Source organism: Fulmarus glacialis, unplaced genomic scaffold, assembly GCF_000690835.1.
Source record: "Fulmarus glacialis isolate BGI_N327 unplaced genomic scaffold, ASM69083v1 scaffold9730, whole genome shotgun sequence".
Taxonomy (NCBI): domain Eukaryota; kingdom Metazoa; phylum Chordata; class Aves; order Procellariiformes; family Procellariidae; genus Fulmarus; species Fulmarus glacialis.
Genome location: NW_009188317.1, coordinates 3,083 through 28,346, shown reverse-complemented (window position 1 = coordinate 28,346; position 25,264 = coordinate 3,083). Strand labels below are relative to the sequence as shown.

Sequence of the window (25,264 nt, the reverse complement as noted above, 5' to 3'; positions counted from 1 at the left end):
CCCATCCCACCCGGGGGGAGTGGGTGAGCAACTGTGTGGTGCTTGGTTGCCAGCTGGGGTTAAACCACAGTAAGTTTACCCACAACTAGTTTCTGCAACTTATTTGCATCAAGGATGTCCCTTAGCTTAAATAATTTCCCTAAGTAGTCTCACGTTTATTCATCCTTTCTCTGTCTCTGAGAAGAATTTATGGAGAGCACTCCTTATTAGCTTTAACACAGCTAAGTTAAAAGAAATTAACCTCTGCTATTCTTCTTTATGCCCTCATCACTTAAGTACTGTTTCCTCTGCAACTCTTCTAATGTTTTGCTTTGTTCTTGAATGAGAAGATAAAAAAAGTGCAATACCAAGAAGTGTTCAGCTCACTGCCTGAAGTTCTTCTGAATTCCCTGAAAGCAAAAGCTGCCCGATTTTCGCAGTGTACCATTAAAAGAAGAAACAAAAATATTAAACTATCTGAAGAATCCAGTGCTTCCAGTTTCAAGATTCAAATGCTACTTTTCCTCTTTAAAGTCACTATGATTTCTGTTAAAATTTGTTTTTGGTGTTTTGTTTTGGTTTTTTTCCTGCTATATGCCCAATGGAATTAGGCAGAGTAAAAGCTTCAGTTGAGAACAAAAATCTGTACATTATAGATACAATTATATGTCAACCACTCATATACATATTTAATTTAATAATCTGTCAAATCAAGTATGAAACTGAAGCTTGAATGAATTGTCAAAGCCTGATAAAAGTTCTTTCTGATTAAGAAATATTTTCACCTAGCACAGAATTCTTCTAGAATGAATGAAGTACCTCCGGTCCTGCTGCCTCCCACTTTGCTTCTCATCTCTCTTTAGAAAGCTTGGGAAAGGATACAGATAAAAGTGCCTGAAAAAGAGAACTATTTTTCCCCCCATATAACTCAGAGTGACTAGAACTACTTTGCTCACATAGCCCTGTAAACAGAGGGACTGTTTTTCAGACCAGTGATTAACCTCTTAGTGTCCCTGCCAATAAGGGTGTCAATTGTGCAGAAATCAATTCATTTAACAATCTATTTCAGCCTGATCAAACATTTATTTTAAGACAGGGACAAGGCTCAGATTCCAAGATCTAGAGAAGGAAAACTCCGGCCTTCTGCTCAAAGCAAGGTAAGCTATGAGATCAGACCAGGTTGCTCTAAGCTTTATTAAGTCAGGTCTTGAAAACATCCAAGGATGGAAACTGCACAACCTCTATGGTCAAACCGTTCCCTTGCTTGGCTGTCCTCATGGTAGGCTCTTAGGTTCCTCTGAAGCTGTCTTCTCTAGCCTCTCCTCACAGGGCAAGTCCTCAAGCCTCCCTGATTATTTGGCCTCACCTGAACTCCATCCAGTTTATCACTATCTTTTTTTGTATTGGGGGCCCCAGCTGGATGAAGTATCCCAGATGCAGTCTAATGAGTGCCAAGTGAAAAGGGATAATGACTTTCCTCAACCTGCTGACTGTGCTCTTGTTAAAACAGCTGATCCCAAACACCTGCTACAGAATTTTAGTGCAGAAGCATGCAGTTAATCTATAACCACACTGTCACTTTAAGACCTGCCCAAGTCTCCAGGATGAGGCAGTCAGCACTGGAATGGTGATCTAGTAGGTACTGCTCATCAATCCAAACAAAGTACCTTTAGAACTTACTGTATTGTGTTTCACTAAAAATATAAAACCACAAAATGAGTGCTATTATTCCCGTAGCAGATTGGAGTAGTCAAGTTAACAAGACATCTGCTTGCACAGGTTCACTGCCTCTTACTGTCACACACAATCTCCGAAGTCAAACATTTAATTCCAAACACATTTTAGTCATTCCTAATATTAAAGTGCTATACTTTCAATTATACCAAGATCAGAATGAGAGAAATTTACTGTAGAAAGCATTAACCCTTTACACAACAAAGCCAGACAATCCAAACAAATCCGATACCAAAAATGCCCACCTGCATGCATGCTGTGTGCTTACCTTTAAAATCTCCGCTTTCAAAGAGAAAACTTTACCCTACATATTGGGCAACATGATAAAGACTTATTCCACTGTAATGAACACTTCTTAGTCATTCTTGACACAGGTTCTTCAGCAAATGCCCAAGCTTTTCACAGCAGAAGCCAATTCTGACTACCTGCTTTCCTATTATTAATTTAGCAAAACATATTAATACCTAGAAGGGCTCCTGCGATACCAAGAATACTCAACTTTAAGATAACTTCTATGAAAGCTAGCTTACCATGTTAAACAGCCTAGTGTTTTCTTCTATGGAAAATAAAAAAGCCTCACACTGACATGCAACTCCTTTTAAAAAAAAAAAAAAAAATCACAAAAAGACAACACAAAAGCAACTCATTTCTGTGAATTAGAATATGAGTATTTTCCAAGATTTCTCAAATATTTCTTGTTCTTTGCTGTCCACTTAGCACTACCCATATCTGGTCTTTTCAGCTGCAAAATTAAAGAAGTTTCACTTAACCAGAAGGCTAGATTATGGTGCAACACAAAGTAAAAACAGGACTATGTGTTCACACACAAGTTAAGCATGAAAATGCCCTACAGAAATTAAAATAATCCTGAAAGATAGAATATGCTTCATGGTAAACATCAAAATCAACATAAAATGCATTTTGAATGAAGTTTCAAACATTCCTCCAAGATTCATATGGGACAGAAGCGAGACTATAAAAATACAGAGTTTTACACCAATGTGGTAGGAATACTATAGTAATAAGTTCTCATTACAGACTTATTGATTGCCATAACGTCATTAGAAAAGGGATGTCATAAAATGGCTAACTTCATACAAGTTCCTAACAACTTTGCATAAGATTAAATAGATACAAGAAGACAGAGAGTACAAGTCTTTCCACATGGCACTTTCCCTTGCAATTCTAAGTATTGAGGTTATCAGATATCAAGAGATAAGAATGCTAGATAAAGAACAACTTTGGAATTTAATACTGATTTTATATGGAAGTTTTATATATTATTTAAAAGTTAGATATTAGTTGCCCAATCACATTTCACATGAGAAAGCTGACAAGATGATCTTAGTATTTTTCCTTTCAGATGATCACCAGTAGCTGTTTGAACTTATTTCTGATTATCTATTTAAAAGCTCTTACCTTCCAAAACAGAATACTACAGTGTCGACAGAAATGCAAGGTGTCCCCATACTGTTCCTTTATTGGGTAATATTTCTGAAGCGCAAAGTACATCAGCTTCCAGTCAATGTGACCTTTCTCTGATGGAATCAAATGCCTACAAAACTGGACATAAAATTAATAACTTCCTTGAAAATTGTTAAGGAACTAGCCAAATCAGGTAAAGAACTGGGAACAAAAAAAAAAAAAGGTAGTTAAACTGCAGTTTTGTAACTGGCATTCTCTGAAGTCAGTAATTCTGACAGCATACATCCTGCAAAGCAGTGAGAGAGATCCACAAAAAATTGGAAGGTAAAACACTAAAAATAGGAGGGTGCATATTTGCCAAGAAAAAAATAGGCCATACACAGCTGATCTAACTCTGCTGTCTTGAAATTATTCTAATTATAGTCAAGAACCATATAACAAAAACAGTATTTAGAGCTGTAAGTAATTAATTTTATACTTTTTAAAAAAACACTCAGGAATGAGATTAAAAAAAATGATCGTGCATTACAAATAGTGGTTTTCTGTTAAGACAGTAACTATGGATTTAAATAATGCTTTTTGTTTCATTTTACAAGTATATACATGATTATTTTTCACATTTACTTATGATCTTTCCAGACAGATAGCAATAATCACTGATTGATGTACTTCTTGAGAACATAATCTGCATGTAAAGATTAGTTGATGCACAATGACTACTTCTCCCCAGCTTAATACACAGCCAAGGTTTATTAAGTATGTATTTGTAAAAGGCTTCTGTTCCACTCAGTGTGGACTAATGCTAATACATTAAGGGCTTTCTTCATTCAGAAGACAACTCCTAGATGGGAAGAACAGCACGCCTTTCTGATTTCAGCTACACTTCACTTCATTTCATAATAGCTTCCCTGTGTAAGAGTTCTCGTTTTTTTCTAAAAGTGCTCTTCAGATACCAAGTATGTTTTTGTGGTTGTTTCAATGGTTCAACAAATATACTACAGAGGACAGGAAAAACAACCTAACATGATTCTGTAGTTTATTAAGGTAGTACACTTTTAAACAGAAAAAGCAGAATTTTATATTGGAAAATAAAATCATTAGGTTTCTATCATTAGTAACCTAATAAGAAATTGAATGTGAACATTTAGGAACACATTGGAAACACTGTGTACAAGTGTCCTTAAGGCACAGGGCTAGCTAATTCTACCGAAATGCTTAAGTGATCTTTTTCCCCAGCATTACCTTAGTATAACAGCTTCCTCTCCAACCAGTTTTGTCACTGTTCCACAGAGCTTACCTTATCTAGCCTCAAAATGCACTTAACTGCTACATTAAGCTTAAACTTCTTATCCTCATAACTTCTCCGTGCATTCTTCTGAGCTGCTTCTGAAGGAGAGTTTTTCAGTTTGCCTTTGTCTATTTATATTCTCCACGAAGTTCATTCTAAAGCCTTTCACCTCAGCAAATTATTTGGGTCAACTGCACATGAGTTAATTGATCTTCACTTCTACCTTTCCTGTTATAATAATACTTAATCTGGTAGTCACTGACCAAATGATACCACTTCAACCTGTCAGATTTAAGAATGCCTATTTCCACTTCCTCCAGTCTGGAATGTACTAGGTTTTTAAACTTCTTCCTCCAGCTCTGATGAGGTAACTTCTATTTTCATAGCTTTATTTTCACTTAATCTGATTTTGTCCCAGCATATATTACTGTCAGAAAATGAAGACAGTTCTGGAGGCATTCCTAGATTACTTTAATGCTTTTTATGAGGAAGTGACAGAAAAGTACCATTTCTCTTTTTGTTCTTAATTTCAAAATCTCAAGCATTTGTTCTATCCTTTTTTGCAAAAATCCAATTTTGGCTTCACCAGACTGTTCATATAGCCTAAAAGTTTGAGCAATCTGTCTGCCTACTTCAGTTAGTAAAACAAGTTCTACTTTAGGTACTAAAATTAGAAACACCTTAGAGGTATCCTCTACCGCACTTGTTGGGGATTGTGTAGTTTAAAAAATCATCTTACAGTAGACATTTTTTAAAATAATGCAAGGCAACAGCCTGGTAGTTATTCTAATCTCACAGACATGCTGAATACAAAAAAGAGAACATTTTCACTATTACTATACACTGTCACATTTTTATCTCAAAAAGGGTGAGTTCACACTTCATTATTAGTATACCATATTGCAAAGATAAGGGCCATATTTATGCAAATGATAGAGGTTATTACCTGCTTTTCCGCAAAATGGTACTGGCAGAGTTTTTTCCACAACTGTCTGTCTTCACTGAGCATGTACAAAGTTGGGGTCACTTGACCCAGAGTAATAATGTCCCATCCATCAGAGAACCTGTATAAGATGTTATTCAGCATATGGAGAGGGAGATCGCTAAGCGTAAGACCATTGTTGACTTGCTGGAAATAAGAGTTGAAGACTTTTAACTACAAAAACTTGAAAGTATAAGGTACAAATAAGATTTTTACTTTAGAAGTATCTCAGGTCTTAGTGTAGTTTGTACAAAACCATTGAGTAATATCTATGGTTAATTCTGTAATACTTTGATTACCATTACTCTGTAACTGCTGTTGTTGAAAACTTAAATGACTACAGGTACAGAAGGAGTTACAGACTCTAACTTCACAGGTACAGAAGGAGCTACAGACTGTAACTTTATAACTTACAGCTTTCGTACTGTTAAAATAAAAATATCCTAAATTCTTTACTTAAATTTCAAATAATTTTAAAACACTTCTGTACTCAGAAAATAATTCAAGAGTATACAGTCTTGAAAACTAGGATATATTCAATTCCACCTTTGAGAGAAGTGTGCTAAAACCCTAACTATAATAAAGGTATGAACCAATTATTTATAATTTATAGAATAACTCCAGCTTCTTAATTTTTATTAATAAACAGAGCACATGTCAATTTGCCTTAAGACAAATAGAGTACAGAATATAGGACTGAAGAGCAGAAATACAGAATGAAAACATTATGAAAGTCAGAGGCAGAAGACAGTAGGTTCATTTCTGAAGTCTGGAGATAGTTCCCCTCATATACAAATGAGGAATTCTGCAGGGGGTGACAGATCAGAGCACAGAGAAAGTTTTCATTCAGAGTATACACCTCTGCTGAACTTTCTCTTTAACGGGGTAACTTACAGCACAACTCATACACGACTGAATCTGGAGCCTATACTGCCAGGTGGCACGAAGCCCGACACGGCTAAAGGCGGTGTCCCAGCTGGCGAGGGAGGGAGTGTGGGCAGCTGCCGGCCACACCTAGCAGAGCTGCCCAGTCGCAAGGCACTGGCAGTGCAGCAGCTGTACTCTAGCAGGCCCCCACTTATGTCAGTTTATTTTACAATCATTCATCTCACTTATCGACTAGACTTTCCATCGTGTCATCTGTTATAAACATCTCTGGGACTATCATTCTGTTTGGGAATACGTGAGCATTACAGATGCAAGATTTCTCATCAGTTATTTCAACCAATGTAAAACAGCTCAGATAGAAGTGGCACGCTGGAAAGAAACAAACGCAGCAACTGCAGTGTCTCAAAACTGTCTATGCTGTGGTTGCTTGGCATATGAAAACTGCTGAGATTGGGTTCCCCATTTCTCCTTTCTATTCCAAAATAAGCTGTTTTATTCAGATACCCAGCACACACAGCAAGGACAATTTCAAAATTTCACAGCTGAAAGCAAACAGATGAAACAGTTGTATGACTTCACTATGAGCAACATCTTGCAGCATTTCTTCCCCCAGGAGTAACCCAGACAGGTTAAAAAAATTGCCTGCTTATCATCAGAAGTTTCCACTATAAAAACCTGGAACAGTGCATACCACATGCACCACGCTTTGAACAAAGTCGCATGATCAGAATCCAGATGCTGAAGTCATTATCCTTTTTTTACAAAAAGCAACTGTGCTAATGAATAAAGCTGTAGAATTGCTACTTGAATATTTTATTTCTGTTTTCTTGATCCACCTCTAAAATTCCTTTTGGATTTTTATTTCTTCAGTAGTAGAACATTTACTTTGGAATTAAAAATAGGTATTTTTTCTATCTCTATCTGACAATTTAGAGACAAACATTTCGAAATTTATTTGAGAAAAACAATTACATCTCTACATCTCTACCACAAGCCAGCAGTACAGGCACTGTAGCAGCCCTCATTAGAAAAGAGCTATTAAAACATTAGAAAATTAAGTTGATTCCATTTCATTAATTTCATATTACTTCCCTAAAAACAAAGAAAACAATTAAAACTGTTTAAGATGTATTTGAAACTTTGTTCACTTAAAAATCATGAACCAATGTTCAATATAATTCCCCTCCCCCTATTACTTTTTTAGCATGATTTAATAATATACCTTGTTCATCTGAAGGTTTTTTAGTTGTTGTTGCCACAGAAGGATAGTTTCTAATCGGCAAATCCAAATATTGATGTTCCCTACCAACACAGATTTTCCTACTCCCCTAATCAGTATACAGAGAGTAGAACTCAGATCCTGTAGAAGATCTTTGATTAATCGTGGATTATATTGGTCTTCCATGACTGGAAAATAAAACAAACCAAATACAGTTTTGGTTAACTGAGTTAACCAAGCTAATACAGTTAGCTCAAGCTAATCAACACTTTTTTAGATGAACCTATTACAACTCAATTGTTTGTGTACAAATAGCTGCCCTAATTCCCACCATGACATTCATTAATGCTGTTCCATAAACGCAAGATCAATAATTAACAATTTCACAGGCAAATTTGATGTAACATTTCATGCTATGCATTTAATAAACTTAATGCTGAACAACTAGTTATAAATCCAATTTATTCTGTTCAAAGCTGATACATATTACATCTCCATTTAGTGTGGTTACCAGAAAAATTTTTTTTTCAATTTTTTTAAAATAAACAATAAAGAAAAGCAGTTATGTACTTTAAATCTCAGTACATTATGGAAACTGAAAAACAAACATGTTACTAATCTAAAAGCTTTCACATTTCATGAAGAGTATAAGTTAATAGTAAGCAATAGTTTCTGAATAGAATCTAATTGTCATTTAACTTCAATCTGTTTCAACAATCAAGAGAAAACAATTTATTGCAACTGTGGGATGGGAAGCATGAAACCTTTCACTAATTAAATATGCTATTGCTTTGTCTTACAATGTAAAAACGGTATAAAGCTAACAAAAAAAAAAAATCAACTGATAGCTTAGTCACAGCAATTAAATCTGAACAAGCAGATTACAAAACCTTAGGTCTTACCCTTCCGCACAATTTTGTCCAAAATGTTAAAGTAGTTCTTCTGTGCTGCACCACTCAGTGAAGTTAACTGGGATTTTGCAATTAACTGCAAAAGCTAGGACAAAGAATTAAAACTCAGAAGAAGACAGAAGTAAAGGATGGTTTCAAATGCACACTTTCAGTACATACATCCACCTACAACAGCCTAGAGCACTGCAACTGTATTTCGTGAAAACATAACTACAGAGTTCAGAAAACGACGCAAGACAAATGTGGAAAGCTTTAGGCGTTCCCACTGGCATTCCATGAACAACTCATGAAGAGATATATGTTTTCAAAATACTATACAAACACTAGTGTTTATCTCTGTGATAGAGCACATGACATACAGTCTTTATAAGCTGTAATGAAACAATGGAGGGAGTGTGTTTTGGAGGCTCACAAATAGAAATGTGAGCTTTGATGTGGCTGGGTCCTGAACCCCCTGACAGATTTGGTGGCCAGGAACATCACTCTGAACTGATACCAAGTACCAGACTTCCAACTTCTGAGTCAAAGTATCATACTGGTCAAACCGAGGTGTGATGGACTTAGTGCACTACTTTCTGCTCATGGAGAGGAAATGCCGTATTTTACTTAAACTGGGGAAAAAATTCTTATTATTCCCACATTCAGGTCCCTGGTAGAAGAAACCTAATCTAATAATAAGCGGTATACATAATAGTATATATACACATAATAGTAATTTTCCCTTAACTATATAGTAAGGATCTCCTAACTGTCCACACGTTTCTCTCTGGAATCACTGTGAACAGAAGAGTGGCGAGAACAGTGGGAATGGTCTAGGGGAAAGTAACCAGAATACCTTAAGTTCTTGCTGTGCATGAATGCCAAGCTATAGCTACTAGAGGCAGCCCTTGCTCTGTTCTGATACTTTTGCTTTTACATGTTAGATTCAGTTTTGTAGCTGATAAGGACCGTTGCCTCTTCAACAAAAAATGGTCTCTTAGTATGAAATATAACAGACACTTCAGTGTTATGACAGTATTGCAATGTTTAGAAGTGTGGCACTGAGCTTTACAATTGCGATTCATAATGCCGAGTTCAAAACAAGCTCAATACATCAGAAAGGGAAAGCGGGGAGCATCTCCTACCTCTGCAGGTTAGGGCTCGAAACACGAACCTGCAGAGCCGTGCTTTGTAGGACAGCATCAACTATTGGCACAGAGGGTGAACAAAGACTAAGCCTGCCAAAAATTATTTTGTATCTTCATTTCTAAAACACTGATTTGATACTACATTCAACATTAATCTTCCTTTGGAGGAAGAGAGAATACACCTGTTCCCTCCCTGATTTAATAATGTTCCTTCTGGCTTCTCTGCATGATCCCTAACGAAACATTATGTGCAATGAAAGGAGGAAATAATTCTCCTGGTGTATTTAAATACAAGCAATCTATTTATACAGTTTTTAGACTAGATATCAGGACCTCTTTCTTGGCATTTTCAAAGGCTTTTAGTTTGATTAATAATTTAGGTCTCACCTAGTGGTCTCTGGCAGTTTGCTGATTCAACCAAGTATGTACACTTCTCTTGATTAATTTAAAAAAATTCAGTTATGTCACTCAGACTAAAGATCCAAACAAAGAAACAAATTCCACATGGCTGATTTTAATGAAGATTACAATTTCAGTGAAGGCTAATATGCAAGGTTAAGACAATTTTAGCAGGTGCATGAGTACAAGGATCTGATACGAGTTCAGTCTTACTGATATGTGCACAGCCATATGTTGACTAGTAGAGATTATAACTTTGAATGGATCAACTGTTTATTCAAATGGAAACATTTTGAAAAAAGACCATCCATATCAAACTCAATGTATCAGACATTTAATAACTAAGAAATGATCATAAAACTACAGCACAAAAAAGTACAGGAAAACAGCTGATCCTACCTCCCCTCCCCCCACTGCCCACACTAAAAGGGTCCTGGGCAGATATCTATATTAACTTTTAATAATGATTGGGGGGTTTTTAGTCAGTTGGAGAATCAAAATGGATCATCTTGGTGGTCTGGGATCAAAGAAGAGCTATCCAGTAGGGCTTGGTATCTAAAAAAAGTCATCTTGATTCATATCTTGCTATCTTAAATGCAACAAGCAGTACAACACACATAACTAGGAATAATTCATACATAACTAGGAATAATTCTTAGAGGAGAAGAAATAGAAACTGCTGCACTGCATTAAATGAGATCTATACAAAACATTTCCACCCTTGGAAACTTCAGAGAAGTAAATGAGAACTTGTATAAAGCAGATAGGTATGGGATGACCTGCTTCTTACATTAGGTCTCAGTTGCAGACTGGCTTAAAACATGATAGAGCAGATTAAACATCCTTTTTAAAAATCTGTTGTAACTTCACATATTACTGACATCCACACAAGATGTTTTAATTTGTTAGATACAATACCACAAATGTTTCTCAAGTCAACGAGTTCCATAGCTACAGAATGAGCAGCAGCTGTCATTCATATTGATCATATTTATTAGCAGCTCAGTAACTTAGATGTGCAGTCTCCATACCTGTTGATAAAAGTCAGTTTGCCTCCATCACCTCAGAGGAACTGATGCAAAGATAATTAAATTTTTGTAATTGCAAAACAATTCTAAAATTTTCAAAAAAATTTTAGAATATTAGAAGGATTTTGGAAGTCTGCCTGCTATTCTATATCCACCCTAATTTCTTAGGGTCTACCATTACTCTGGTAACAGTTTGGATCACAAAGCCAAATTTCTGAATTTTAAAGTATTGCTCCTTTCTCAACAATCTTAAGCCTGGCTAACTAAACCAGCCATTTTATATTCTTTGGTGAACAGAAAAGAAACTGGTCAATGTGCTTATGTTAGACCTTGCTCTTTGTTCCAATCAACTGTTTTGAGCAACCCAGCTTAGACATCTAAAAAAACATGTAAAATTCTAGTTCTGGATTCATTCTACCCGTTTACCATTCAAGTGGGGCAACTCAAGGTTGACACCATTTATAACACAAATCACCTTTTTTAAGTGCTTTTTTTTATTCCTACTGTTTGAGGCTGAAAAGTCTTGGGAAAGATCAAAGTTCTTGTTTCTGCTCCCAAAACAGCATTAAAAAGCAATGTTCTAAACCACAATGCATACATATACCAAAAAATCTCCAAGGGGAATAAAATAGGCAAGTACCCTAACCACTAGCCTGGAAGCAAATCCTTTTTGCTTTGTTTCCTTCAGTCCCACATCTCTTGTTTTTCTGGAAGTATAATACACTGTCTCAGCTTCACAAGGATGGGCAGAATGTGTTTTCTCTCCAAATACTCCACAGCCTAGTGTTAAGGGTGTTCTCCTGGTATATTTATTTAATTTTGATTTGTGTGTTCTCAAGTTCTGGATACATTCCAACCACTACATTATTTGTGAACAGCCTCACCACTGAACTGAACTCTAGTCCTGGTATGTCTCACATTTTGAGCTTCTCTAGGAGTTGGGACAAGCAATTTACTACCTCAAGTTAGATGACAAAAAATCTTGGGGCTAGAGAAAGATCAGTATCTCCCAGAACAGGTATTTCCAAGTGGGCAGCTGGTTAGTCATTGAGGAAATTAAGGCATAACATTCTGTGGCTCCTTAAAGTACAAGTTATGCAGTTTTGGAAAACAGGCAGATAGCACCATTGTCCAGAACTTACAGGTTCCATGCACTTAATTCTCAACTTAAGACTAGACCTGACTCAGAGAAGCTAACATAGTGAGACAGGGACTTTCCAAGGAATACGAGATTAGTATATCATAATTATTTCTATAAACTTCGTGTCACTATGTTATTTGTAAAAGACAACTTGCAATAAAACTCATTTCTGGAAGACAAAAAAAAGAAAAGGAAGACTGAAAAAGCTGGAGTCTCAAGTTTTAAGGGATGCTAACAAAGGTAAATGCATATATATCTTGTCCTATATAAAAAAAAGTGTGCAATGAATCACAGGACTATTAAAAAGCTGCAGAAGAAAAACTGCAGAATATTTACACAGCAAATATTCTTCTGGAAATTGCTATTTTAAGCATATTTAAGATATAGAAAAGTCTACTTAAGACGTATTACACTTTGCTATTTTTGGTTGTATAGGAATTACTTTGCCTTTAAAGAGAGTTCACTACCCAGACTGATGGACAACAACTGAAACTACCATCAGTGTTTTGCTGTAAATACACAGCATACTGGCCATCACCATCCTCCTCAAGCTATAGGCTTTAATAGAGCAACATAATGAGTTTTCACCAGAGAATAATTACTCAGTTTAACGTTGCTTCATGCAGTATAAATTACATATGAACAGGATATTTATACAGTCACAAATCATGAGCCGTTCAGTGTAAAATTATTTCTTTTGTACACATAGGCACATCAGCAAATGCATTTTTAAAATATGAGCTTACTTAAAATAAAGAGCTTACTTTGACGACGTAATTGAACCTTCTGATGTCCTGAATTGCACTTGAAAAGTCTAAGCGGTTAAAAGCTTCTCCCAAAGTGCAATAGCCATGTCTCTGAGAAGAAGAATAAACATACTTTAAATAGAAAGAAACAAAGATAACATTGAGGAAAATATTCAGAAAAGCACTCTGCCATGCAACTGATGCTTATGTATACCATGCTCGGAAATATACCATATATTATACCATACTGGAAATATAGTGTATCTGGACCGAAGATTTATTTAATTTCTTGTAGAACAAATGAAACCAGATATGCTATTTGGAACTAACAGGTATATAGGCAATATTACTCAACAGCAAGGCATTTAAATTCATGCTAATCACGCAATCTGTAATCACTGGTACTTGAGCATCCTGGGAATCTATTCCACTATTGCACGGCCACAATGCTGGCACTCTCTCATGGCTATCACACTCCCCATTTGCCTCAGCACAAGGTAGAGCTTGTTTGTACACCAGTCTGAGCTTACATCCATAAGCATTAACTGAGTGAGTTTATGTTCACATTTGAGGGTAAGAATACAGCTACTTGCTCCTGGGATTGGAAGAACAAATGGTCTCAACATCTAGACTTTATCTTCTGAGTGCTAGAAGTTTGGGCACAATTTTTCTTAGATACCAAGAGCAAGAGCAATTGCATTTTCTTTTGGTACTTCTGCACAGGTGGCTTAAGGTGAAATGGAAGTTTCAGAGACTGTTGTGGAACTACTTAACATGGTAGCAGCAGCCCAAAATGACATGCAATCACATAAGCTGAGTAAATTTAGAGCCACAAAGCCACACAGGAGCCTTGGAGCAAATATAATGAGGATAGAAGTTAAAGAGTTACTTGTGGAGCAGTGTGCTACCATGGCTTATCAGCCCAAGGAAGGAGGAGGAGAAACAATTATTTGAAGTTCATTCCTAGACAGACTTCTTCAGTGAATTATGTGATGGTGAAAAGATGGCAGTAGAGCTTAACATTCCTTTTTGCAACCCAATGAAAGCTTACCCTGGAGGTACCCCAGTGGGACAGGAGACAGTTAACTATTCACTGCACAGTGGCGTTAATTACTGCCTATTGATTAATGACTGAATTGAGGATTGTACTGCTTCCTCATCCAGTTAATATACATGAGATCCAAGCGTGCTGCACACTTCACAATATGCACAACTTGGTTGGCTAATAGCAGTGAATTAACACTTACAGACAACAAAACTTTTGTTGAAATTTAAATATTTGTGACTGTTCTCTGGCTAAACAGTTAACAAAAGGCTATGCTTAAATACATTAACATGTACATTTCCTTGAAGCAGATTTCTATGAAACTTCAGCTCTACCTTTCCCAATGTACCATCATGACAAAATTACTCAAAGAGCATATCCTACTTCATTTCAGCTATATACCTGTGCTTGTTTTGGTTTTCTGTATTTTCAGTGCTCTCCCATAGCATGTTTCACATGTTTCTTATCAAGACCTTCCTACTTTTGCCATTTTGCCCTAAAATCCAGTATCCAGTTTGGAAAGTGTGTCCTAGTTGCGAGACAGCCATTTCAAAATCAAGTAAGATTACACCCTGTAAGGAAAACTAGAACGTCTGTAAATTATGTTTTATATTAGCTTAAATTGTTGCTCTGAATTTTTTGGTTCAAGTATGCTTATTCCTTGCTACTTTTTCATTCTACTACTTAACTTTTAACTCTAAGCTTTTCAATTTATACAAGGAATTACTTGAAAAAGATTAGTGACTTATTTTAACATTCCTGTTTCATTTTTTATATTTAAAGAAAAAAACAAAACAGGAAAGGTGAATGATCAATTATAAGAAAACAACAACACTGACAAGAATAAGCTAATTTGTACACTAAAATATCTTGTCCACTCTCTGAATAGAGAAGAAACGCAAGCAAATAATCACACATCACTAGTACACCAACTTCTACACAAGTAGGGGAAGAAAAAATAATCCCAACATACAGGTTATGAAGGACAGCAATGAGTGATTTTAGGCAATTTGTGTTTTGGCCTGAATGTTGTTCGAAAACTCAGCTTAACAACCTTATCATTCAAAACACCATAATGACTGGTGACAGTCTGTCATCCTCCCTTCCTTCTTACCCTAAATTTGAGATGGCACAAAGGGAAAAGGCAGCTTGTGACTTTTGCAGACCAATGTAAGTGGTCTGTGATAGATCACAGATGAAGATAAAACTGGGAAAGAGGGCTATGAATCTGGTGAAAGGCTTTGTAATACCCTTCAGATGTAGAAGGGCAGCCTCCAGGTCACTGGCCTGCAAGGTGAAGTCTTCCAGTGTCTCCTCTATGTAAGCTCCCTCCACAACACCATGCTCTTCCTGAGTACAGAGCTCTCTATTGTCTCTCTCAGCTCTAAAATGCAAAGCCGACTTTTGCCTGCATAGCTTGGGTCATCACACTCACCTCCCTCCCTCTCTCCTGGCTGGCATTACTGTGTGGATGAAAGACATCCTTACGGGTGCCCAAGTTCCACCCATCCCAGATAACCCTAGGAATTAACACAGGAATGAAACTCAAACTTCAAGACAGTTTATCTCTACATACAATGGATGTATTTTAACTCTTGGCTTTCCAAGAGATCATTCCAAGATCTTTCATGTTCCCTTTACAGTTACATGATATAATTTGTATCCCAAACTGAAAGCATCTGGACTTTGTGGAATACAAAGGTGCTCTTTGTAAAGTTTGAAACTGAAGTTTTACTTACTTATATTCAAATTTACACCAAGATTCCAAAATATCAGGTAGCTGCCTGTGGACACCTTTGGAGATATTACTCTGGTTTTGCAAATACTTTCAATTTTAGTTCACAGACACACAGTACAGATAGAGACAGATGGGCTTGGAGAAGTAGTGGAGAACTGTATGTCCATCCTTGCAAGTTCCCACATCTCTGCCACAATGACCCACGTAAAAGTCACTTGGTTAGCTGCCTTTGCCTCACCATGTGCCAGGTGTACTATGTTGCCAGTGAAGAGAGAGTTGAATATAACCCCTAAGACCACACGGCACAAATGCATTTTTTCTAATATACTGTTTGTTGATTAAAAAGCACAAAGATTGTAGGAATTGACCCACCGCATGCAGGACTTACTTCCCTGGTGCTTTCTTTATGAACATAAATCCACTTTTCACGATAAAAACCTAAAATAAAAATCAAAATATAAGCATTTTTAGGCTTCCACTTTAGGTAATGCCTTCTAGAAAGAAATTGAACAAAACAGACCATCCTCAATAAAATACTTCATAAGATAGGAGAGATGGTAAAACAGTTTTAATGAAGGGAGTTTATAAAGGCTGAAAAGGATGACTACAAATTTTCAGAAATTATGTACTTCAAAAAAATAAAGGAAAAGTTAAATAATTTTATAAATCAAACACAAGAGTTAGCACACAATTGGCAGATGTAGCACAAGTTTTGTCAACTGTGTACCAACAACAGTCAATTTCTCCTACAAAACCCCTCATCTTTTTTAATCCAACAGGCTCCTTAGCACTTAACACAGGAAAGTACAGAAATGAGCAACCTTTTTGTTCCTGAACACTCCACCCCTCTAATCTATTTTCTTCTGTAAAGGTGCCTGCTCTGCATCTACTTGGTTCAACTAGTTGCAGAATGCTGCAGGGAAGTCAACTATACAAGACTAATAAAGGCAGCTACGCAGACCTTTAATTTACAGAAGTCTGCGATGTTGTCAAATCTTGTAAGAGCAAAGCATGCTCTTACATATAGCCACTTGAATCTTTTGAAATACTTTACTGCCAGACAAGCCTGGGGAAGCTTGCAGCTTTCTGCAAGACCATCTCTGTTACAATAACGGAGATCATTTCAAGACCAAAGCATTAGAAATGCCAAAAAGTTGTTTATCAACTTACCTTTTTTTACCTACTCTACCAAATTCTCTACTTCAATAAGTTTACTTGCTGTCATACACATATTTGCAGTCTAAAGTACAGGTGATCTTTTAAAAATGAGAACCGACAAAAATGGCTTTGATATTTTAATTTTTTTAAAAAAGGGACCATTTTCAAGAAATTCAATACTGAAACTCTTTACCAAAAGCTATAGGTATTATGAAAAATACATTTATTTATGAACTGACTCTAGAGCTGTAACTCTAATCAGAATTTGAATCAAGCAAAAATAAAACAGTTGCTTTGGTAAGGAGAAGTTTCCATAAGCATTTAATCTAAAACTAGTCCACAAAACAAAAGAGTGGTTAGTATCAGAAGGCATTTGTTATTCAGGAATTACTATTCTTAAATTAATTACCTTTGGATCTCTGAAAAATCACACAACAGATGACCCACGCCACAGTTCAATAAAGATGTATCACTTCTGACACCAGAATTTGTTGCCGATACAAAAGCAAACATAACTCAGAAGGCTACTCTATAGATGAACATAAATGATTGGCTATTATAAAATTTTGCTGAACCTACAAGAGTCTTCTAAAACAAATGACAAAAAAACCCCAGCCTTACATTGCGAATCTGTGTTATTCCTAAAATGATCTTTTTTCCTTTTCTTGGCTGCAAACTCACAATCTTCAGTACTGTATATTTCTTCATCTTCACCAGTTAAGATGCTGAAATAAACATATCTAATTAGAACAGCAGTGATTAAATATTTAAGATGCATATATTTGTCTATGTTAAAGCTTATAATTGTCTACGTTAAAGTCTACCAACTGGATAAAAATAATCATATTTTTAATGATGTTCCTCTACCTGAAGGTCTATAGCAACACATATCTTAAGAGAGAAGCTGTCTTGCTCTTCTCTTCCCAGTGGGCTTGAACTTTGTGTCAAAGTGATTAAATACACAAAATCATCTTCCTAATAGATATCTTGTAAGTCATTACTGACATTTAGGAAGGACTACTGACGAGACCATACTAACTGGACAGCTGGCTATCTGCAAAGCTGTAGTGTACAAAAATTCATTATTTGAAATGGATCAAGCCTTGAAAAACTGTGCACAGAGGTAAAAGTCAGTGCAGAATTACTGTACACCCTCATATAGGCAGAAAGACAGCAAAGACAGACATCTCTCTTACTACTGTCAACTTTGGGGCAAAGAAAGTCTTTCTTTTAATAAATGCTTGAATCACAACACTGTACATAATTTAGGTGTCACAATAGTGTTTTACCAATGATTTGTACAGCATCAAGAACCACATGGTCTACCCTCCTCTCTCCCAGAGAGAATCAACTATACCTATGTCACTTCTGACAGTTAACTATGTAACCTAACACTGAGGACTATATTGAATAATTTTTTAAATATACACTATATACAGAGAGTGTATATGTAGATAGTGTGAGTGTGTATATATAAAGAAACTATTTAAAAAGTTTTGTTGGATAAACTAACCTTTCTAAAATTCATATACATCTAAAAACTGCCTGTGCTACATAAAGTCTACAAAGTTTCATAAAGTTTTGCTTTCTATTTTTGCAGATAATTATAAGGAACAGCAATACAGATAAGAATGGGTGTTCATTTTTCTAGCACAGAGGAGGTAAATACTTCATATGAAGGCCACAGTCTTGCACAGATAAGCAGAATAACTAAGGATACGTGACGCTTAACTGTAGGACTATTTTATTTCCCCATTATTATTCTTTGACAATAAAGTTGTATACAAAACCCTTCCCATTTATTACTATTTTTTAATCTGAATTTGCCAGATGAATCTATCAATGTCAGTTTGAACTTCAAATTGCACCAGCAAGAGCTGAACATTGTAAAACCAGAGGACACCAGTTTATTCAAAAAAACAACCTCTACTTGGGCATTAAGTTGCAAAAATCAAATTTTATTAGTTTATTGCTACTAGTTTATACAGTTAAAATTTTCAGGCTTGAACCACCTGTTAAGGAGGATGAATAAATAACACTGTAGAAAAGCTTTGGGTTTTTAATTGCTCTCATCAGTAAATGCTAGCTCAGCTTAAAGACACACAAGTTGAGAAGACTCAGAAAGTTGTTTTCATCTTAGGTTTAAATCCTGAAAAAAGCTAACATACCTCTGCATTCAGATAGAGCTCAAGGTGAGGACCTTAGTTCATGTCTTACCATTTTTAAAGCAGAGGATAAAGACTCTTCAATATTCTATGCAACATTGCCAGATATCATATCTGGTCAAACAGCAAAAGAGTTTGGAGAAAAGGAACAGGCAACTGACAAAAGCAGGACATCAACACTGACAAGTTACTTTGATTATGTAACATTCCAATCCACCAGGTTTTCTTCCAAAGCTATCATAAAGGAAATCTCTTTCTAAGCCCACTAAAATAATTAATTTAATTATGTTTTAGCATATTGACTGCATCGCCACAACACGTGAGAAGTTATTGCAGAATCAGGAAAGTTACTACAGAATCAGAAATAGAGCCCAAAGCTCCCAGACCTAGCATTATCATCCTAACAACAGATACAAGACTAGAGAGATATGGCCTGATACTCTGCAATATAATTCAGGCAGAACAGAAATACGCCCATTCCCATTGACCCTGTGCAATGGGGAGAGGAGGCGAGGCAGCATTCCTGAAGGCCAGCTTTAGAAGAGGAAGGTTAATCTGGCACGATTCCTTCTTTTGTTCTTGGAGAGGAAGTGTCCCTAGAAGGCAAATTAGACCAGTAAGGTCCCTGAAGTGATTTAAAGCCCATCCCTGCCCCCCAATAATATACACTTCCTCAAGCATCAGATAAACAACAAGGCAGCTTAAGGACAGTCAATTAATACAAGGAATTGTGAAGATGAAGGGGGCTATTTCAAACACCTTCTTCTGACAGTCAAATTCACCTGTGACATTCCTGGAATTCTTCATGTCACTTTAGAGAAAAGATGAATTTGACTGTTATCTCTGCGGATCTTATTGTATGAGGCTTTATTTCCTCATGTTCTGTCCCACTTCATGTTTATCTGTAACCATCACCATTCTTCTTGACAAACTTTAAGTCTCTTACCAAGAATGAAAGCAAGGGTCGCACAGACATCAGAAGAATGGGACAGAACTACAGGCACTCTCCCAGCGACTGTTAGCCTTCCTTCCAGAAATCTGGAAAGCTGGTTGATGAGTAACAAAGCTGCTCTAGCGCTTCCAAAAGCAACCCTGCCCCGCCGAAACACCAAGCTAAGATACAAGAAACCGAATCAAGTGCTGCACGTGCCACATGGTGTAACAGAAGCCTTAATTTAATGTTTTTACCGTAATACTGCACATGACATCTCAGTGCACCTGGAAGGATTTAAATCCATAATACTGCCAATTTACAGCTATTCTTACTTTATCTTGATGATGCACTTCTTTGAAAAAAATATTCTAAAGCTTCTAAAAGCAAAGTACCTGGTGTCCTTAGAACTACAATACCCTACATAAAGCATGCAAGAATTTCACCTTTTTCAAAAAAGTAATTTCATAACAATATTTAAATAACCTCTTGGGTATGACACTTAAAATGCTAGAAAACTTGACAGTTATCCAAACTCCAACTATTCTTCCTCATCCCCTTGGTTCTTTTCTTATGGAGGAAGGAACGCCTTCAAGTCATGCAATTACCTGCAGAGACACACTAAGTGTTTTAGAAGAGACTCAAAGCCATTTACAGCTTGACCATGCATGGAAAATCCTGAGGTAAGTGCCTGCACCAAGTAACGTTACAATATATTTGTCAAATGCCAAAATTAAGTTAGACTAGATTCAAATCCAAGGACTGCTACCCAGTGCCAAAAACACTTTTGTGAACACCATATCTCACTTCCAGAATTAGACAAGAGACACCACAGACTCAAATGACTGCCCTGCAGCCCAAGTAGTTCATATGAGCCTAACACACAAAAAACCAGGAGTATCATGAAAATCTTATTAGATTAGTCTGATTCTTTCTTTTACCTCAAAAGGAAAGTATAAGACAGCTTTACTCCTAAGTTGCAGACTATTGAGAGGTATTTACATACAATTCTGTAAGGCAGTGCTGTTCTCTCTCCCCCACCAAGCTTCAATGACACAGTGCCATGGCACTAGAAATATATATCTGTGCTAGAATTTACAGGTACAAATTGCAAATAGTCATGGCCAGCATTCAGCTCAAGAGCTTGAATGAGCACTGCCTTAACCGCATTTCCAGCCACTGTATACTTTGAGTATAAGGCACTCTTTCACCTATATAATAATATTAATTATCCAAATAAGTAAGAGCTACAGAACTGAGGGTCTCATTTTTTCCGTCTCAGTTTCTGTAAATGGAACTAATTTAAAGTGCAACTATTCAAACATTATTCCAAATCATTTAAACTGTTCCTGCACAAGTGATTATGTTTGTTCAAGGATGGTTATCATTAGGTCCGCTATTTTTGACTAATTCATCAACTGGATTCACCATCCAGATTCACTGGATGACTAATTGAATAAGGTAAAAAGTTCTATTTTAATAAAAACATATTATTCAATTTATTTAAGTTATTTACATGTCTTGAAAGTTTATTTCTGAATCTGTTTGCGAGTAGATCCTTTTCATTTCTGAAGGGAAAATATTTGTAATTGATAAAAGACAAAGTTTGGCAAGCAACTCTATCCATACTTTCTTTCACAGAAGAGAACACAAGTAATAGTAAACAGGGTTTCAGTCAACTACATAGCTTGAATTTATTTCTTTATAAAGGAAAACTGCCCTAACTGCTCCCTGGAATACAATACTCAAGTACCTTTAGCATAGATTTCTACAGAATATTTTGGTGAAAAATATTATTTTATTTAATGAGTGAAAATAAATAAAACCGTGTTAGGACAGCCAGACTGGCATACACCATCATCCCTATTCATAGGGTAGTTTAAAAAGAGACAAATAAGTACTTATGTATTGTTTACTATATGCTTCTTCCACAAAGAAGCAAGCATTTTATTAAGCCTTATCCTTACTCAGTGCTATATCATGTTAACAGATATCTTAAGCTGAGCTGTCTGTTCAATAAACACAGATAATTGTTTCCAAATAGCTTAAGACGGTACAGAGAACCAGTCAGCAAGACACAATACACTGCTGTACTTCAGCACGAAGCCCTGCACATGGGACAGAAGAACCCCATGCCCAAGTATATGCTGGGTACAGACTGGATATGAAGCAGTTTCGCAGAAAAGGAGCCAGGGAGCTTATCGGTAACAAGCTGACCTCAGCTGACCCTGCTTTGAGTATGTGTTTGGACCAGATGACCCCCAGAGGTACTTTCCACCCTAAATTGTTCATAATACTGTGCAAATAGACATTAATTGCTGTTTAGCAGCAAAGGTTAACTCATATATCCAAAGTTCAAGTTGTAGTGAAACTACTCCCAAGTAGTGCTACTTTAACAAGAAGTACCAACTTGAATTCTGTAGTCTAAGTTTGGACAATATACATCTGTAACTGAATACACAGAAGCACAATTTAAAAAAAAAAAAAAAAAGCAGAGCTACAGAATATGGTGTGGTTTGGCTTCGCTAAGTAGGAGGTGTGCAAGATGAAGACGGGGAACCGAGGAAATTGATACAGATGAGGGCATCTGCTGCAGACTAGGCTGGTCCCTGAGTTTAGGATTCTGACAAACTGGCAAGCTAGCCTAAGAAACCCAAATCATGAAACACCTCAGATTTAACAAAACCTTTTTTTTCCCTAGAGCCATGGCCAGTCCCTTCAAATTAATGTACCTATTTTAGTCCTGAACTTTAATACTCTCATATCTTTCCAGAACCAGTTGATTTAAATCTGTTTCTAGCGAGACAACTCCAGAGGAGTTCAATACTAAGTTCTTTCAAGACTAAGGAAAAAAAAAAAAATCTAGCATTTTTGCTTGAAGAAGCAATAAAAATACCTCACCTTGCTCTCTGGAGAAAGGACAAATATATCTTAACATATAATTAGGATCAGAAGAGCAAAAGTCTTAATGATATTCACAAAAATTGACCATTTATATCATACTTGCCAAACAATATTCATTAAAGCAACCTACAAAATATAATTATTTAGTAACTGTGCAAATAGCTATCAAAATTAAATTAGACTTCCTTTCATTTGCAAACTATATTATTAAAGATATATGAAAGAGGGAAGAAAAGATTTTTTCAAAGGTAGTTAAGACAACTTTTATGTTGGAGGCTTACTGAACACTCTTCCAGACAAGCATAGTCTTTTGTATCCACAGTGGCCAGACTGTGTGGAAAAAGAAACCCAAATAATATCACTGACAGATGAACACAAAAAGAAAAAAGGCATGAAGAAAACAGTAGGTCAAGATAAGCTTAATAAGAATTCTTCACTGCTTGATAACTCTCTTGAGATTTATTTCACAAATTCAGAAAACACAGGTGTGTGAGTACAGCAAGTCCTAGCTTACCAGTAAATTCCCTCTAAATCAGATCAGTTACTGTATCATTTACTGGACCAACAACAAAACACTGAATGTTCCCTTTTCTCATTATGAACACATTACACTGGAATTTATGACCAAGAATGCTATCCCTGAGAATTACTTCTTGGTGGAGAAACCAAGTAGAAATTTGTTTGGACAAAGTTATTTATGTCACACCAGTCTGTGGGCATCTGCCACAAGTATTACACTATTTAACTAATATCTTTCTCACCTGTTCTACAGGAGCACATACAGTCATATATTGTGTTAGAGAATTACCACAAAACTACCATTAATTGTTTATTTGGAGCAAAGGCATTATATGACTGCCATAAACAGTCCTAATCCAACACCCAATCAGCAGAAAGTCTTCATTCACTTCCAGGTAACATTTCAATACACCTATTGAACTCGCAATTTTTCAAGTATCACTTTTATCTTTAAATAGTACTTGACAGGTTTTTTGTTTGGTTGTTTTTTTAAAGTTTTTTTTTTTTTATTTTTAAAGACATACAACATACGATGAGATTTGTCTGCCTAAAATAAGCAACTCACAAAGCAGTGACAAAAGACAGTCTCCATAGGGGTCTCCTGTCTGCATAACTAAACAAAACACATGGTTGCATTTGTATACTTCTATCATATGCAAATGATATCATCTACCACAAACACTTGCAGTCTGAATGCAAATTAAGTCAATCTTTGCCTTCCCACCTGCTATTAACTTATGCAGAATCACTTTTTTTTTTTTTAAAAACTTACACAGTGTGACTGATATCATTCAGCTGATTATTCCCATCCTCAAGTGCAGGACTGAAGGGTTCACATCGTTTCCATCCATCTTCTGTTTTAACCCATCTCCATCCAGGGGATCTCCAGTCTTGGCCCAAAAATGGCATGGTTTCTCTACAAGCAGCAAGGAGACTGTTTGTGTATTACTCAATTAATAATAAAAGTTGCAAACTTCTTTTCCTTATTTCAGTTTTCTCTTTAACCTTACAAAAATATAATGATTACCTTGAGGAAAGAAAGTTCTCTGTAGAGCATCCTTTTAAGAAACAGATTCAGTGGTTTCTTAAGTACATTTTTGATTCTGTAACCTCATTTTTCTTGTCTTTCAGCATTTATTAGATCAAGGAAGACTTCCTAGTTCTTTAGAGAACAAGGAAAAGAATCGTGGTAGTCCAGGAATGGGACGATACCAAAATGAGTAAAACTGTATCCTGTATAATCTGCTCCGCCACGATCAAACAGGTTACTGATTTTGAGACCTGACTAATAAATGGTTGTTAAAGAGTTTGACAGGCCACAAAATCAATGTTGCACCTTTTATTTTTTCTAACGCTTACAAATACTGAGTTTGTGCTACACTGTGTAGTGATGTTTCAGTAAAGGAATTTTCATTTTCCCAAATATTTTTTCAGTTGTTCAGGGTCACCTCCCATGCTAGGCTATTACCTGGATACCAGGACAAATGGAGACTGCAACATAAAGTCAATTGTGAAATGTGTCCTGAAATTCCTACAAACAGATGCAAGGCATCACAGGTATATCATTCAAACAGTGTTCTGCTACCCTTTTTCAAAAGGAAGATTCACTTCTGACACATTAAGTAAGAATTTGAACAATGTAGTTTTCTACACTTTGAAGACTCTGACCTTGCTAGCTTTTGCCCTCTTCTTCCCATTCATCATGCATACATGTTGCTCCTTATTTTAACTAGATTTCACATGCAAGCTATACAGGGAAAATAGCACCATCATATTTGAAACATATGTTAATATATTAACACCAACAGCTTTGTTCCTAACAAGTATGCATTTTCTAATATTTTTTCAACTTCAAAAAATATTAGGCCACATCAGTCAAACATCACTATGAATTTATTTATCCATTTGCACTCTTGATCAGCATCTGCCCAATACAC

At 36.2% G+C, this 25,264-nt stretch overlaps 1 protein-coding gene across 1 annotated transcript; it reads right to left on the bottom strand.

Annotated features, from left to right (window-relative positions):
- Positions 1–3,132: 3,132 nt before the first annotated feature.
- Positions 3,133–24,239, bottom strand: FBXO25 (F-box protein 25; the record flags this gene model as incomplete). The annotated part of the gene is made up of 8 exons (XM_009578198.1): positions 24,100–24,239; positions 17,430–17,533; positions 16,039–16,088; positions 12,886–12,978; positions 8,418–8,511; positions 7,519–7,703; positions 5,373–5,555; positions 3,133–3,276 (listed from the first exon to the last, which is right to left on the bottom strand). Coding segments are annotated over exons 1-8 (990 nt in total), but the record flags the coding sequence as incomplete, so codon positions are not given.
- Positions 24,240–25,264: the final 1,025 nt, after the last annotated feature.